This window comes from Myotis daubentonii, chromosome 16 (assembly GCF_963259705.1).
Source record: "Myotis daubentonii chromosome 16, mMyoDau2.1, whole genome shotgun sequence".
NCBI classification, from domain to species: Eukaryota; Metazoa; Chordata; class Mammalia; order Chiroptera; family Vespertilionidae; genus Myotis; species Myotis daubentonii.
In genome coordinates this window covers 56,525,358-56,541,727 of record NC_081855.1, presented here as the reverse complement: position 1 = coordinate 56,541,727, position 16,370 = coordinate 56,525,358, and the positions used below count along the sequence as shown (strand labels likewise).

The 16,370-nt window shown below is 61.1% G+C and overlaps 1 protein-coding gene across 5 annotated transcripts in view; it reads right to left on the bottom strand.

The window, feature by feature from the left end:
* The window catches only part of RNF213 (ring finger protein 213), a 77,614-nt gene that overhangs the window by 27,974 nt on the left and 33,270 nt on the right, over positions 1–16,370 (bottom strand). For 4 of the 5 annotated variants that reach the window (XM_059671463.1, XM_059671466.1, XM_059671465.1 and 1 more), the window contains 11 exons: positions 11,927–15,562; positions 10,472–10,608; positions 9,973–10,068; positions 8,805–8,923; positions 7,530–7,637; positions 7,051–7,175; positions 6,615–6,768; positions 6,371–6,509; positions 3,503–3,694; positions 2,773–2,918; positions 838–998 (listed from right to left, as the gene is read on the bottom strand). In XM_059671463.1, coding sequence (XP_059527446.1) covers positions 838–998; positions 2,773–2,918; positions 3,503–3,694; positions 6,371–6,509; positions 6,615–6,768; positions 7,051–7,175; positions 7,530–7,637; positions 8,805–8,923; positions 9,973–10,068; positions 10,472–10,608; positions 11,927–15,562 — 5,013 coding nt within the window. The remainder of the gene's footprint in view (positions 1–837; positions 999–2,772; positions 2,919–3,502; positions 3,695–6,370; positions 6,510–6,614; positions 6,769–7,050; positions 7,176–7,529; positions 7,638–8,804; positions 8,924–9,972; positions 10,069–10,471; positions 10,609–11,926; positions 15,563–16,370) is intronic. The other variant, XM_059671462.1, reaches the window with a different exon arrangement.

Below are 16,370 nucleotides of genomic sequence, written 5' to 3'. Positions count from 1 at the left end.
CAGGACACACACACAGTTACACACACAGTCGCACACAGACACACACAAAGGACACACACATAGTTACACACAGTCACACACACAGTTACAGTCACACACACACAGTTACACACACAGTCGCACACAGACACACACACACAGGACACACACACAGTTACACACACAGGGCACACACAGTTACACACACAGGACACACACACAGTCACACACACAGTTACACACACACACAGTTACACACACAGGACACACACAGAGTTACACACACAGAGTTACACACACACAGGACACACATACAGTTACACAGAGACACACATGGACACACTTTATTTTATTTAAATATATTTTTATTGATTTCAGAGAGGAAAGGAGAGAGAAACATCAATGATGAGAGAGAATCATTGATTGGCTGCCTCCTGCACGCTCCACACTTGATCAAGCCTGCAACCTGGGCCTGTGCCCTGACTGGGAACTGAATCCTGACCTCCTGGTTCATGGGTCAACGCTCAACCACTGAGCAACACTAGCCAGGTATAACTTTCATTTTTAAAAGAGGATTTCCTATTGATTCCTAAGAATACTTTATTAATTAATCATATTGGTCATATGTGTTCCTCAAATACATCCCTTTCCTTTTCGATGCACTGAGGTTTAAAGGAAGTCCCATCTTTCCACGGACATTCCTGTTGTTATTATTACCCCGTAATGGCTGTTACATGTTTACTTACCTTCTTTGAGACACTAAGCATTGAGAAGCAGCAGTTCCAGGGGCTGAGGGGCGGGGGCCCTAGACCACAGCCCCGTGTCCGCAGCCGGGCGTGGCCCAGCGCCCGCACTCACCTCCAGTTCTGGCCACGTGGACAGCCGCATGGTGAGGAGCAGGAAGTCCCGCAGGTAGGACCACAGCAGCTCCTGCCGCTCCTCCGCACGCAGCCGGGCCAGGAAGCAGCCCAGCGGGGTCTGCCGGAAGATCTCCTCCAGCTTCGCCGCCGGCCCCGGTCCTGCGGGGGGCCCAGAGCAGCGGGGTGAGGGGAGGCCACGCTCCCCTTCCCTCTGCTTGGGGCATGGCCTCTGGGGTGGGCCCACCAATCCATGACAATCTCTTAATTTTTTAACAAATATTTTTACTGACTTCAGAGAGGAAGGGAGAGGGGGAGAGAGAGCGAAACACCAATGATGAGAGAGAGTCATGGACCAGCTGCCTCCTGCACGCCCCCCACTGGGGACAGAGCCCACAACCCGGGCCTGTGCCCTGACCGGGAATGAAACTGTGACCTCCTGGGTCAGCCCCTGAGCCACGCCGGCTGGGCTCTCTCACCATTGATGTTTCTCTCTCCCTCCCTCTCCCTTCCTCTCTGAAATCAAGGTGGCCTGCTCCCGGCACAGCAGTGGGAGGGGCGTGTCCCCAAAACAGAGACCTTCTCCTTCCTGCTTCCCGTTTGCTCAGCAAGAGTGGCAGGTGCTGACTCAGAAAGTAACCTCATCTTCAAGTGTCTCAGCTTGCATTTTGTTTGTTTTGTTTTTGTTAATCCTCATCTGAGGATATTTTTAAAGCGAGGGGAAGGGATGGAGAGAGAGGTAGAGAGACAGAGAAACATCCATGTGAGAGAGTCACATCCATTGGTTGCCTCCCACAGGCCCAACAGGGGCCAGGGATCGGCTTGCAGCCGAGGTACGTGCCCTTGGCCAGGAAGTGAACCCGAGACCCTTCATTCCATGGACTATGCTCTAACCACTGAGCAACCAGCCAGGGCTCAATCTGTATTTCTTATTTGCTTATTTACTTGTTTATTCTTAATCCTCACCTGAAGATATTTTTCCGTTGATTTTAGGGAGGGTGGAAGAGAGAGAGAAAGACAGAGAGAAACATCGATGCGAGAGAAACATCAATTGGTTGCCTCCTGCAGGAGCCCCGATCAGGGCCTGGGCTAGGGAGGAGCCTGCAACTCAGGTACGTGCCCTTGGCCGGAATCGAACCTGGGACCCTTTGGTCTGCAGGCCAACACTCTACCCACTGAGCCAAACCAGCTAGGGCTTGATCTGTATTTCTTAAAGGCAGTACTTTTACGTCAACTTTGAAAAGATTATTTTAGCGTGGCTGGTGGCTGAGCATACACCTATGAACCAGGAGGCCACGGTTCGATTCCCGGACAGGGCACAGGCCCGGGTTGTGGGCTCGATCCCTAGCGTGGGGCGTGCAGGAGGCAGCTTTCCATGATTCTCTTCATGGATGTTTCTATCTCTCCCTCCCTCTCCCTTCCTCTCTGAAATCAATAAAAACATATATTTCAAAAGAAAAAGGAAAGAGAAGATCAGCTCATTAAGAGGAGAATCCTGCCCTGACTGGTGTGGCTCAGTGGATAGAACGTCGACCTGCATACTGAAAGTTCCCAGGTTCGATTCTGATCAAGGGCATGTACCTTGGTTGGGGGAACATTCCCAATGGGGGGTGTGTAGGAGGCAGCTGATCGATGTTTCTCTCTCATCGATGTTTCTAACTCTCTTTTCCTCTCCCTTCCTCTCTGTAAAGAATCAATAAAATATATTAAACAAACAAACAAAAAAGAGAATCCTGGTTTTCCTGGAACGCTGACGGCCGACCACTTGGTGTGTGACAGCACAGCCTGGCGCCGGGGGCTCAGGAGAGACCCGGACAGCCGGCCCGATGCAGGCCCTGTGCTCGCGTGGCCGCTGACCCTCCCGAGCCCCGGCCCTCGCCGGGAAGTCATGTGAGGACGGAGCGGGCTCGCCTGCTGCCCCGCCAGCCCCGGGCACCTGCGGGCTCCGAGATGTACTGCGCCTGCACCCACAGCTCCTCCACGTAGTCGCGGATCCGCCAGCTGAACGGGACGGCGCCGCAGACCTCCCCCGGGCGGTGCGCGTGGCTCTGCACCAGGATGTGGGCCATGTCGCTGTTGGACCTGCAGTCAGCATGGGAGACGGCGCTGAGACGCCGACAGGAGCCACCCCGCAGCTGGCCTCTCCGCCCTGGGGGCCCGGGCTCCGGACACCCCCAAACACAGACCAGGGCAGAGAGGGGTCATGTGGGCCTGCCGGGACCTCGTGTGCCCCCTGCGGCCGGGCCGCGACTGGGAGAGGGTCCGTCTGGGGACCAACGGTGTCTGTCCCCTCTGTGTCTCCCTGGGGTCCTGAATCCCACTGCTCTGCTCTTTGTTAACCGTTCACCCAGATCCAAGCCCCTGTAGTGCCAGCGGGAAGCTTTGGGGAGTCCCAAGCCTGAGCCGTGCAGGAGTGGGCCTGGGCGGGGCTGAGCGGCCCCACGCGCAAGGGGCACGGGGCACCCTCTGTGCAGACGCGCTGGCGACACCTGCTGTGACCAGTGGCGAAGGAGGCAGAGGTCTGAGAGTCACGGCTCCCGGAGCCTGGAGGCTGCGAGGAGCGCCCACCTGCGGCTCTGAAGTCAGCACCTATACGACCCACGCGGGACAGACACTCGGCCGCCACGTGCGGGCTCTCCCCCCATGGAAAGAAAGCCGCCGCTCACCTGGCGTCGTTGGTCACGAGAGGGATGTTCAGCAGGTTAATGTCACTGAAAATGAACATCCACAGCTCTCGGACCCAGGCCGGGGCGTCGGGCCTGGCCAGCAGCTCCAGGTTGCTGTCCCTGTCGATGACGGCCACCATGCTGGCCAGCAGAGGGGTCACCGCGCCCTGGACCCGCTTCCAGAGGGTGTGCCTGCAGCGGGCAGAGGGCGGCGTCGGGTCAGAGGGACCGCGGCGGGAAGCGCGCGGCCACCAGGGAGAGTTTGTCCCCGTGGCTGCGTCCATTAGATCTGAGTCTTGCTGTACACGGTGGATTGTTTGTATAAAACAAGGTGAAGAGCTAACGTTCTCCAGAGGATTTCCCATATGCTGAGATCCTGCTTCCCGGCAACTGTCAACAGTTTGGCTCAAACGCACAAAAATTCTTTACAGGTTTGAATGCTTTTTACGTTAACATGGGGGTGGGGCCACATGAACACGCGTGAGAAGTCATGTGAGGACGGAGGAGGGGCCACGTGAAGATTGAAGGGATGCGGCCAGGAGCCAAGGAGCCCCGGGAGCCCCCAGCAGCTGAAGAGGCAGGAGGGACCCTCCCTGGAGCCCTCCCAGGGAGCCCAGCCCCCGACACCCCGATTTCAGATTCTGGCCCCACAATGGGGAGAGCCCCTGTTCCTGCTGGGTTAGGACCCCGAGACCTCTCGCTGCGGGGCTCACAGGGAGACCCATCCCCGTGTCTGTGCCTCGGCCCTACCTCCCGCCCCCCCGGGCTCCTGGGCAGTGAGTGCAGTGGGCACAGCAGGCGGCTGCTGGGTGGGAAGCAGAGCCACGTGGCTCAGGGTCCCCCGTCGGCTGGCGGAGCCCCGGCTGCAGGAGGGTGCAGGCCTCCCCGGCCCCGCCCTCCCCTCCCGGGCCTTCCCCCAACGAGTCCAGCCTGGGCCTCCGCTTCCGGGGCGCCTGGTTGATAAGCCGACAGCTGGGTCGTCCTGCCCATATTCTAGACGCCAAGACTGAGGCTCAGTGAGGGGCAACCAAGGTCCCTCCCCCAGCCCAGCTCCAGGCGGCTCCCCTAGCAGCGCCTGGTTGCCAAGATGTCTCCTGGTTGCAAAGGTGTCGGAGGAGGAGGAGGAGGAGGAGGGGGAGGAGGAGGGGGAGGAGGAGATTCCCGAGAAGCAATCCCAAAACACACACCCACGGGCCCTCCTCCTCACTCCCTGTCCAGGCCACAGGCCTCTTTTGGGCAGGTGGGCGGGCCTCTTCCTGGCCAGGCTGCTGGGAGCAAAGCAGGTCAAGGAGGCAGAGCGTCCAGGTAGGGGCTCGGGGACCCCAGCCTCACCCAGCAGGTTTCCTGGGCCTGGGCTCCACGTCCCCCCCCGTTCCCGACCAGGCGGGCTCTGTCCTGCCTCCCGCCCTCGCACATGCAGTTCCCTCCACCGAGAACGCCCTTCCTCCTCCTTCAGGGACCAGCTGGGCTCTAAGTCCCCTGGGAACCTCCCCTGAGTCCCTCGGGGCGTCCCCTGCACCCCTCCTCCAGGACACAGCCGCTTTCTGGATGATGCTCTCACGGGGCGGGAGGTCTTGGGGTGCGAGCTCTGCCTTTGTACACCAGCCCCTGGCACAGGCAGGTGCTCAGTAAACCCGGAAGGAAGGGGGAGGGAGGGAGGGGGGTGAGCAAGGAACACCTCTCAGGATCGGAGAGGATCTAGATCAGCGGTTCTCAACCTGTGGGTCGCGATCCCTTTGGCGGTCAAACGACCCTTTCACAGGGGTCGCCTAAGACCATCCTCCCTATCAGATATTTACATGACGATTTGTAACAGTAGCAACATCACAGTTTTGAAGTAGCAACGAAAATAATTTTATGGTTGGGGGTCACTACATGAGGAGCTGTATTTAAAGGGCCAGAAGGTTGAGAACCGCTGGGATAGAGGGTGAGCACCTGGCACGGAGCAAAGCCCACTCCCGCCGCCTCCACCTGAGCCTGGGCCCCGGCACCTCCCGCCTCCTCCGATCCGAGCGGCTCAGGGGCCGCCTCCACACCCGCAGGCCTGTGTCCGCTGCCCATTAGGACGCGAGGGCATGACCCCGGGAGGCAGAGGGACCTGACTTCCCAAGGAGCTGGGGCTGGGGGCCTCTGTCTGAAACCCAGATCCCGGGCCCGGGGCTCGCCCGGCCTGAGGGCTGGCCGTGAGCGGGTCCCCACCGACTCTGCAAACAGAGAAGCTGAGGGGGGCGGAGGGTGCTCGCCCAGGGCGCCCGGGACGGGCCAGGGTCCCCTTGCCCCTGTGGCTCTGGGTGCGGGGCGATGGGCTGGGCTCTTCCACAAAATACCGACTTCTGCGCATGGGCCACGAAGTTTCAATCGCACTGTACATGCGCGCCCGCACGTGCTATCTTGTGGAAGAGACACACTCAAGGGACCAAAGAGCCGCATGTGGCTCTCGAGCCCCAGTTTGCCGACCACTATACACACAAAGGGTCCTTGGGAAAATCATGACTTCGGCCTTTAATGCTCTGTTTCCTCTTTTCACCTTGAAGGGATATTTCAAGGGACGTATCTCTAGTCTAAAGGAAACATTTCTATGAACTCAGCGACTCCATCAACTTCTCTTCTTCTTTTGTGAAATTCAGATAAAATTAAATTTAAAATGGCATCCGAGATGTGACTGCTACGGTTTTATAAAGTACCCCTGGCCCTCGGCTCCTCGCCCGGACAAGTGAGAGGCGCAGCTCTGACCTGCCCGCCACCCGCCGGCGTGCGACCTGCCGGCCTGTGACCCACCGAACTGTGACCCACTGGTGACCCGCTGGCCTGTCAACTGCCGGCCTGTCGCCGCCCGCCCGCTCGCAGCCCTGGGGCTTTGGTCAGTACCTGAAGGTGCCGGCCTCCTGCAGGGCGTCGGGGTTGGAGGCCTCCTGCACCACCCAGTCCTTCCTGCCGAACACGCAGCTCTCCTCCTGCCGCCGCAGCAGGTCGTGGAGGCGCACCTGGGCCGCCCGCGCGAAGGAGGCTGCAAGGCGGCAGAGGGACGCCATTGGCCTCACGCCAGACCCCCCTGGAGCGGAGCGGCCGCCCGCAGCCCCGGGAGGGCCTGCTCGGTGTGGGAGGGGCTCACCTTTGCACGCGTCGCCCGCGTCCTCGCCCAGGAGGCCGAGCAGGATCTCCACGCGCCGCACGTTGCGCTGGCCGTGCCCGTCCGGGTCCCGCAGCAGGGCCACCGCGCTCTGGATGCAGCTGCGCAGGAGGCTGCCGCAGTCCAGCGCCGGCCTCTGTGCGGACACGACGGAGCTGCCGTCAGCCATGGCGCCGGCGAGGCCAGCTGGTCCCGGGCCCAGGGGGAGCCTCCAGGCCATGGTTCCCAGCCCCGGCCCCTGCCCGGCTCCCCTCCAAAACCCTGCGAGGGGTCACGTGTGCTCAGGACTTGGCGGGAGACAAGGAAGAGCCACGTGGGACCCTGTCCTGGGTGTCGTCGCAGGCACAGGGGGGAGGGAAGAGCTCCGGGCCGACCTGCCGCCGCTCCCGGAGGCCCAGGGAGCGAGAGCTGCACTCACGTGGCCTCTCGGGGCCTCGGGACGGTCCATCTCCATGCCCCGCACGGCCGTGGCCACGGGTTCGTCTGTGTCCACTTCCATCGCCTCCTCCTGCTCGCTCCTCGCCTCGCGTCCCATCTCAGCTGCTGCGGAAGCAACCCCGTCAGGCCACTGGCCGCCCAGTGCCGGCGCCATGCCCGCGAGCTGCGTCCCCGGCTCCCGGCAGCAGCAAGTCCCCAAGGGGAGGCCCAGGCATGCAGCTCAGCCTTGGGGCCACCCCGGGGTTCTCCAGCGGGAAGCCTCTCTTGGGTCCCAAGCGCTGAGGCCGATGCCGGGACACAAAGTGCCATCGACCACGGGCGCTCACCGCTGCGCCTTCCGCACCCACAGACCCACCGTCTCTCGGGGAAACTGCCTGCCACGGGGCCTCCCACGGCTCGCCTGCCCCAGCGCTCGGGACACGGCCGGCCGCCGTGCGCCCAGGGCATCCCGGGACGTACACTGGGGGTCAAACAGCTGGCTGATGGTCACGTCCTGCAGCTGTGTCACGTCGGCGACCATGGTCGTGGATCTCCGCAGGTCGTCGATGTGCACGGACCGCCACAGCCCTGCGGAGGCAAAGCCACCCGTCTCTGCGCGCCCTGAGCCGGAAGCAGGGACAGGCCCCATCCTGCAGCCGACACAGCCCTGAGGGAGCCACTCGTGTCCTGGAGTCTAAACCCCGACCCAGCCCGGCCAGCGTGGCTCAGTGGTTGAGCATCGACCCATGAACCTGGAGGTCACGGTTTGATGCCCGGTGAGGGCACAGGCCTGGGTGGCGGGCTCCAGTGTGGGGCCTGCAGGAGGCAGCCGATCCATGATTCTCTCTCATCACTGATGTTTCTATCTCTCTCCCTCTCCCTTCCTCTCTGAAATCAATAAAAACCTATTTTAAAAGTTAAATAAATAAAAATAGAATAAAATTCCTCCCGACCCAGCTAGCATCTTCAGCTCCTCGAGCAGACATCTGTGCCAGCCGGAGGCACCGCGTGGGAAGGCGGCCGGCGCGGTGCAGCCTGCGCGGCGAGCACGGCTGGCCCTCTCCGCTGCCTGTGGGATTAAAGGTCTGTGCCGGTTCTCGAATGCCCACTTTCTCAGCTAGAAAATGCTTGGGGAGCGAGGGAAGGAGCGAGAGAGGGGATGTAAGACAGCACCGCCCCTCAAAAAAAGCAGGTGTAAAGTGTCAGTGTGCCCCTCACCGCGCGTGGGGAACGCCTTCTCTGTGTTTCCCATAGAAACACGCTGAGGCCCTGGCCGGTCGTTCCGTGGTTAGAGCATTGGACGAGGACCGTGGGGTTCGATTCCTGGTCAAGGGCACAGTCCGATCCCCGGCCCCGGGGTCCAGGCCGGTGTGGGAGGCACTAATCGATGTGTCTCTCTCACTTGATGTTTTTCTCTCCCTCCCTCCCTTCTACTCTCTCTAGAAGTTAATTGGAAAAACATATCCTTGGAGGAGGATTAACCAAAAATATAAAAATAAAAAACTAAACGGTGAGGAGCCCGGGACTCCGATGCAGAGTTTATCTGCAAGTTAATAAAGGAAGTGCTATGTGCTGAGCAGCAAGTCCGAAGGTGGGTGTTCTTAGCAGGAATCAGCGGCAACAAATCCAATCGCGTCTGAAATGAATACTGTTGAGACCAACACTAATGTTCTCGTTCAGACCTGCACCCCGGAGGCCCCGCGAGAAAGAACTCCGTGGGCCTCACGTCACCGCAGTCACTGACACGTGTCCTACCTCCATGGAACCCCACGTAGGATGCGTCACTTTCCATCCGGGACAGTTTCGTGATGAAATAGACAAAGATGCAGGCCTTATTTCCTTGTATCTTGTTGATTTCATTGATGGCAGAATACCTATTTTTTAAAACAAACAAGCAAAACCAAAATAAATTAACAAACAAACAAATGCCACAAATCGATGCGAAAACAAAGCCAGTGCACAGAACTGAAGCTGGGCGGTGGCTGGAGGGTCCCAGGAGCTGGCAGGTTCGAGCTCAGGGTCTCCCTTCTTTCAGTTTTTTTTTTTTTATAAAATATTTGTATTGGTTTCAGAGAGGAAGATAGAGGGAGAGAGAGAAACATCCATGATGAGAGAGAATCATGGATCGGCTGCCTCCTGCACACCCCGCACTGGGGATCCAGCCCACAACCCGGGCGTGTGCCCTGACCGGGAATCGAACCCTGACCTCTGGGTTCATAGGTTGGTGCTCAACCCGAGCCGTGCCGGCCGCCGGCCTTCTTTCAGTTTTAAATAAATGTGGGCCCTGTGGTTCTCCCTCTTCTGCGAGAGTGTAGGCCCGCTCTCTCTAAGAGGCGTATTTTCGCTCCCATCCCTGTGTCCCTCGGATCGAAGAGGCATTTCTCACAGATCAGAAACCCTCCTCTGGGCTCCGCAACGGCTTCCCTAACCCTGAGGGCAAGGCCAGCGGGACTTTGCATTCCCAGAAGCAAGGTCCCAGGGACAGAGAGCCAGGGGCCAGAGAGAGCCATGACACGAGGGACAGGGAACACAGTTCTGAAAGCCTCGCGTGTCCCCGACAAACACTATTAACCAATCCAAGAAATGCAGATGAAATCACTTACGTCCTGGTCCTGCCCTTGACCTTGCAATCAGTCAAATCGTCTCGTTTCAAACTAATCATGACCAAACCAGGCCTGCAGAGCTGCCTCCAGACTGTCTCACACCCTGAGGGCCGAGCACTGCCCCTCCCTGCGGTCTCCACGCGGGTGCTGCTCACAGCCTGGCCTCTCTTTCGCTTCTCTTTCTCTGTCTCTCTAGCCCGCCATGGGGGAGATGGGAAGGGAGGGCCGGTTTTATTTTCATTTCTATGTGTACTGTGACCCTGTACTGTCTTCAGGGAAGAAATCCTTGAGGCGCCAAGAAAAAAAGAACCTCAGCGTACTTAGCCGAGGCGATGAGCTGCGCACTGCGGGCGCCGTCCTCGAAGTCCGTCTGGATGATGAGGATCTTCTGTGCGGCCGTGCTCGTCAAGCAGTTTCTGAAAACAAGAGGAATTACACACGTCATTTCTCCACCCCGAGCGGGTGAGAAAGCCCCCTCCCCCGTCCCCCCGCGATGGGAACTGTAAGGGCTACTACGAAACTATTCAGGTGGGACTCTCTTCCACAAAGTGAGTGGGAACCCAGCGGGGAAAGAATAAACCCCAGGAGACGCTGCCTGATGAGACCGAGGACCAGGATTCAGAGCAGGACGCCCGCCCAGAAGACAGCAGCGGGGACAGGGACCCTGAGGGTTCAACAAGTGTCCTTTTCCGAGTCCCGGGTCCTCGCGGTCGTTACCCAACACTGGTGACAGCACCGTGGTCGCTCCAGCCACACAAACGACCTAGGACGTGGCCAGGGCAGAGGACGGAGCCGGAGGAGGGAAGGCGGGGGCCTCACCGAACTTCTTTGAGGAACGAGTGCTCGGTGTCAAACTGCTGCAGCGACAGGATGGTGAGGTTCAGGGCCCTGCCGTTCACTTCCGACCCCAGCATCTCGCCGTCGTGGCTGGTGAGCAGTCTGGAGAAAGTGGTGACCTGCAGGGTCAGGGAACAGACGATTTGCACGTCTCCGGGGATCAGATCCCGGAAACGCGGGATGGTCAGCCAGTGCCTGCTACGGGCCAGACAGACAGAACCCACACGCAGGGTTTTTAAAAACGAGGCAGTGCCGAGCGGAACAGAACCCAGGACCAGAGGCAGTGGAGGGAAGACACCCTGCCCCGAAGACGGAGTCTCCTTCCCAGACTCGGGCGCCTCTCCTGCTTTGGTCCCTACTGGAAAGTCTAACTGTCCCTTAGGGCTCAGCACAAGTGGCGTTTCCTCCCTGGCGCCCCTGCTTCCCACTGTCAGATGGCGTTCTCCGCCACCACCGGTCACACCGGGCGGTGCAAGCAGGCACTCCTGATGGGCGTGCTGACGGGCAGCTGCCGAACCCCACCCCAGGCTGGCCTTCCCACTGAGCTTCCGATTGCGACATCCAACGGCGTGACAGTCACATCCTCCGGGGTTGACAGGGGCACCAAGTGGAATTTACCACCCCCGTCCCTCCCCCCAAAACTCGCTGCTCGGTCCAGGGTCCTCTGTTGTGATGGCTGGACCTCCGGCCACCCAAGGAACAGCTCGGGACTCATCCCCAGACTCCTCCATCTCCGCGGCCCTGATACGGGCCCAGCGTTCACTCTGCCAGCGTCTCCTCACTCCTCCTCTCCACCTGCCTCATTTCCTTGGAAGGCTTGCAGCAGCCTCCACGCTGGTGTGCCTGTTCCATGAGTCTCAGCACCTCTCCACCCGTCCCTCCACAGGGAAGACCGAGCTCTCAGGAGCCTCTCTGGGTCGCCCACCCCGCCTCGCGGCACTCCCGGCTTTGCGCGCGAGGCTCCGTCATGGCCCCTCCTGGCCTCCTGCATGGGCTCTGCTGTCTCTCGCCCTGACACCTCCGACTGATACTTTCCCAACCGCACTTCCCAGTCCCTGTTGGGCCCGCTCTTAAAGACCCTGCCTGGCCCGATCGGCCAGGTGCTCAGTGGTTGAGAGCTGACCTAGGAACCAGGAGGTCACGGTTCCATTCCCGTGAGGGCACAGGCCCAGGTTGCGGGCTCGATCCCCAGTGTGGGGCCTGCAGGAGGCAGCCGATCGATGATTGTCTCTCATCATGGATGTTTCTATCTCCCTGTCCCTCTCCCTTCCTCTCTGAGATCAATAAACATTTTCTTTTTAAAAGTCTCAACCTATCCCTCTCTGACTCCTAGACCCGGACTGGAATCTACTGGAGAAGAACCTGCCTTTTTGACTCCAGGGACCAAGGACTCTGAGGTGGAAGGTGGTGAGGGTGACAGCGGGGGGAGATGCTCACCTCCGTGAAGACGGGGCGGCGCTCCGGGCCCGGCCCGTGGAGGTGAGCCTGCAGGAAGTCGGCAAACGAGTCGTGCTGCTGCCTGGAATAGTATTCTCGCGACAGGGCCTGCGCGGCACACTGGCCTAGCGCGGACGCGCTGAGTCGGACGATGGCGTCGGGCGTGGCGCAGTCCAGCAGCACCAGCTTGGCGTCCTCCAGGACCCTCTGGTAACACTCGTGGCTCAGGGCCCTGGACCCGAGGCGCTCGATGACCTGGAGCACCACCGAGGCACAGGCGTCCGCGTGGTAGCCGACGAAGACGTCCGAGGGGCTGTAGCGGGCCTGGCCCTGCGCCACCTTGACGGCCACGAACTGGTCCACCCAGGCCTTGAGTTCCTGCACGAGGTCCCGCTGCCACGTCTCCAGGACCGTGTGGAGGTCCAGGTAGTGCTTCTCCAGCCGGTTGATGAGGGGGATGGGGAACTGCTGGCAGACGACGTCCTGCTCCTCGATGACGATGAGGCGGAAGGCGGGGTGCACCCGGCACTTGACCCGGTGGGTCCCCAGGCCCAGGTCCACGTACTTCTGGCCCCCGAGGTAGACGTAGTACTGGTTGAGGGCGTCGTAGAGGCTCTCGTAGAGGTTCTGCAGGTTGAGCAGCACCACCATCCTGCCCGTCTCCATGCAGATCTTCACGCGGTTGATGTTCCGGCAGATCTGCGCGTACTCCTGGTCCCGCGGGAAGCTGGACCCGAAGATGATCTCGGGCTGCTGGTCCTCGGCGAACAGCGTCCGCTGCAGGATCTGCAGGGCCACGTAGTTCCTGGTCAGCAGCAGCAGGTAGCGGGACTCGGGGTCTCCCGGCCCCGCGCCCGGCGCCCCCCGGGGGTCGCGGAGCAGGTTCTGCCGGATCAGCTGCAGGGTGCTGACCTCCTCGGGGAGCTTGGCCTCGGGCAGGTGGGCGGCGAAGATGTCCAGGGCCTGGATCTCGTCTTTGCCGCTGAAGTTCCGGAGCACGGCCTGCGCGATGTCGCGGGGGCAGAGCCTCCGGCCGGAGGCCTGGGCGGCGGCGAAGACCATTTTGACGAGGCTGTAGTAGTCTCGGAGCCCGAAGAACTCCTTGTCCTGCTTCGCGCACACCGCCTCGTAGGCGCTGGCCAAGGGCCGGAAGTATGCTTGGATTCTCTCCTGCACGAGGGGCTCGGACGCGCAGATCCCCCGGGCGCTCTCGATGAGCTCCCTCTGGCTGGGGCTGCCGCGGGACACGAAAATGCCCCGGTTCATCTTGGCGGGGTCCAGGGCCCAGTTGGAGATGCCGATGAAGCCCACCTTCTTGTGGGGGGCGGGGTCGTCTTCGATGCACCCGTCTTCCAGCAGCGGGTGCAGGGCCTTGAGGGGCATCTGGGGCGAGTCCTCGGCCAGGCCCACCTCATCCAGCACCACCACGGAGACGTACTGCCCCAGGTCCCGGCCCTGCTGCAGGCGGGCGCAGTGCTTGAAGGTGCCCACGATGCCCTGCGGGGTGGAGTGCGGGCTGCACTGGAACGACACCAGGTAGACCTGCTTCAGGCTCCGGAAGAGCTCCGAGGGGGAGGCCGGGCCTTGCATGGCGTCCGCCACGATGGTCTTGGCGAGGGATTTGGAGCTGCCGGGCTTGCCCACCAGGAAGAGCGGGATCTTCAGCTCGATGCAGACGGCCATCATGAAGACGTTCTCCTTCAAGGCCAGGTTCTTGGCGACGGTTTTCCTCAGAGACACGCCCTCCAGGAAGAGGTCCTGCGTCCGCGTGATGGCGTCCAGCACGGCCTTGCTGCTGTCGTAGGGCGGCGGGAGGAGCGCACAGATGGCTCGGCGGTAGGCGTCCTGCTTCTCCAGGGAGGCGTGGTAGCACACCCCGGCGGCCAGCACCAGCGCCCAGAGCACCGGGCCTCTCTCGGCGTCGGAGTCCGCGTCTGAATCGGCGTCGGAGTCATCGGGGCTGTCGCCGCCGGGCCGGCCGTGGGAGGCGGGCAGCTTGGACAGGAGCATCGCGCTGTGGTCGTAGAACCAGCGGAAGACGCGCACGCAGCGCTCCACGTCCCGCAGGCTGACGAAGCTGCACTCGTTCTCCCGTCTCCGCATGAAGCACTGGGAGGCGTAGAGCACGTCGGCGATGACGCGCGTGTCGCCGGGGCCGATGGGGGTGTCGCCCACCAGCCTCCGCACGATCTGCTGGATGTACTTCCTCTCCGTGGCGTTGTTCAGCTGCCCGAAGTCCCACACCAGGGGCACCAGGCTGGGCGGCAGCGCGTGCACGCGGTACACCAGCTGCCGCAGCGGGATGGAGCCCAGCCGGTCCGCCGTGTCCTCCGCGCGCACCCGGTAGCCCAGCCCGGCCGCCTCCAGGCGGGCGATCATCTCCGGGGAGTGCTTCCGGTAGGGGTTGCAGGCCGCGATGACGTGCAGGCCCGAGTCCTCGGCCAGCGGCTGGCCGCCCACCGTGCGGTCGCACAGCACCTCCTTGATGCAGCTGATGGCGCCCGTGGTGTTGGCCTCGTCGAAGAACAGGACGGTGTCCAGCCCGTGTTCGCTGCTGTTGAGCTGGGCGAGGGCCTCCGCCGCCAGGACTTTGCCGTAGATCATGTCCGCGCTCGTGCCGCCGTGGACCTTGACCAGCTGCAGGGTCTCGGCGTCGGCGCCCCCGCGCCGCAGCTCGCTGAGGAAGCGGATGAGCCGGGTCTTCCCGCAGCCCGTCTCCCCCATGACGATGACGGGGATCCCGCAGCGGAAGCGCATCTCCACGGCCAGGATCTTCAGCATGTTGTCCGTCGTGAGCTCGTAGGTTTCGTCGGGGTCCACGGGCCACTGGACGCCCAGCGCCAGGCAGAGCCGCTCCAGTTTCTCGTGCCGGGGCAGCGCGTCGAAGTCCACGTTGAAGGGCACGCCCTGCAGCAGCAGCCCCTGGTACAGCTCCTTCGTCAGCACGTCCCTCTTGATCACCCTCTTGTTCGCGGGGTCCACGGCGTCGAAGGTGCCCTTCTCAGTGGGCTCCAGGTGGAAGCCAATGAACGTCATGGAGATGCGGTCCCCGTTGAAGAACAGGTACGGGTGGGGCTCCGACTCCCACCGCCGGCGGAGAGAGAACGGGGCGATGTCCTCCTCGGTGACCCCGTCCATGGCGACCACATGCGTCCCGGGGCTCTGGTCGGACATGCGCAGCGTCGGGGTGGCGAAGTCTCTCGCCATGCAGATCATGAAGGTCACCACGAAGTTCTTGAAGCCCTGCAGCGTGTCCCCGACCGCCACGGGGTCGCAGAAGATGGAGGCCTCGCAGTCCCTGAGCTGGCAGTTCAGGAAGCGGGCGAAGTTGCGCAGCTCCGCCCAGGACGGGTCGAGCACCCCGCAGTACAAGAGCAGGTGCTGCAGGCACTCCTGGGGGGTGCCCTCCACCTGGCCCTTCTGGTACTGGAACGTGTCCAGGTTCTGACTCTGATGGAACCGCTTCAGATACTGGAAAGGTCTTTGGAAGGTTTCGCTGCAGAACTCGGCGGGGTCCATGCCCGGCTCCCTGCAGTGCTGCTCGGGCCTCAGTTCCATTTCCATCACTTCTTTGGGGGGCCGGCAGGTGACCTTGGGGAAGACGTCCAGCAGACTAAACTGGGGGGCGCGTGTCCTCTGGGAAGGAGAAGGTGAAGGAAAGGGTTACAAACTAGATTTCCCAAACATGCTTTTGCCTGGCAGGCGTGGCTCAGGGGTTGAGCGTTGACCAATGAACCAGAGGTCACCGGTTTGATTCCTGGTCAGGGCACAGGCCCGGGGTGTGGGCTCCATCCCCAGTGTGCGGCACGCAGGAGGCAGCCAATCCATGATTCTCTCATCATTGATGTTTCTCTCTGAAATCCATTAAAAAATATATTTTTTAAAAACACAAACAAAAAAACACCATGCTTTTGGTGTGTGAGGCTTCCGCGTGGTCTCTACCGGACAGGCCTTCGTGAAAAACCACGTTTCAGGAAGCGATGTCTGCAGACGCCCGGCACAGGGGGCTGCCCCGCACCCCCAGGCTCTGTGGGAGCTGCCGTCCCACATGGAGGCGCTTTCACCTGAGCTCCCGAGACCAAAGCTCGAGTATGTGAGCATCGAACTCCCTTTTGCTAAGAAACTGATGTGAGGGCCCTGGCCGCTGTGGCTCAGTGGGTTGAATGTCATCCCGTGCACCGAAAGGCTGCAGGTTCGATTCCCGGTCAGGGCACATAGCCAGGTTGTGGGTTTGACTGCAGTTGGGGTGTGTGTGGGAGGCAACCGATCCATGTTTCTCTCTCACATCAATGTTTCTCTCTCTCTCTCTAAAATCAACAAAAATACCCAACCGGCGTGGCACAGGGGTTGAGCGCCAACCTATGAACCAAGAGGTCAGGGTTCGGTTCCCAGTTAGGGCACAGGCCCAGGTTGCGGGCTCCATCCCCAGTCGGGGGCATGCAGG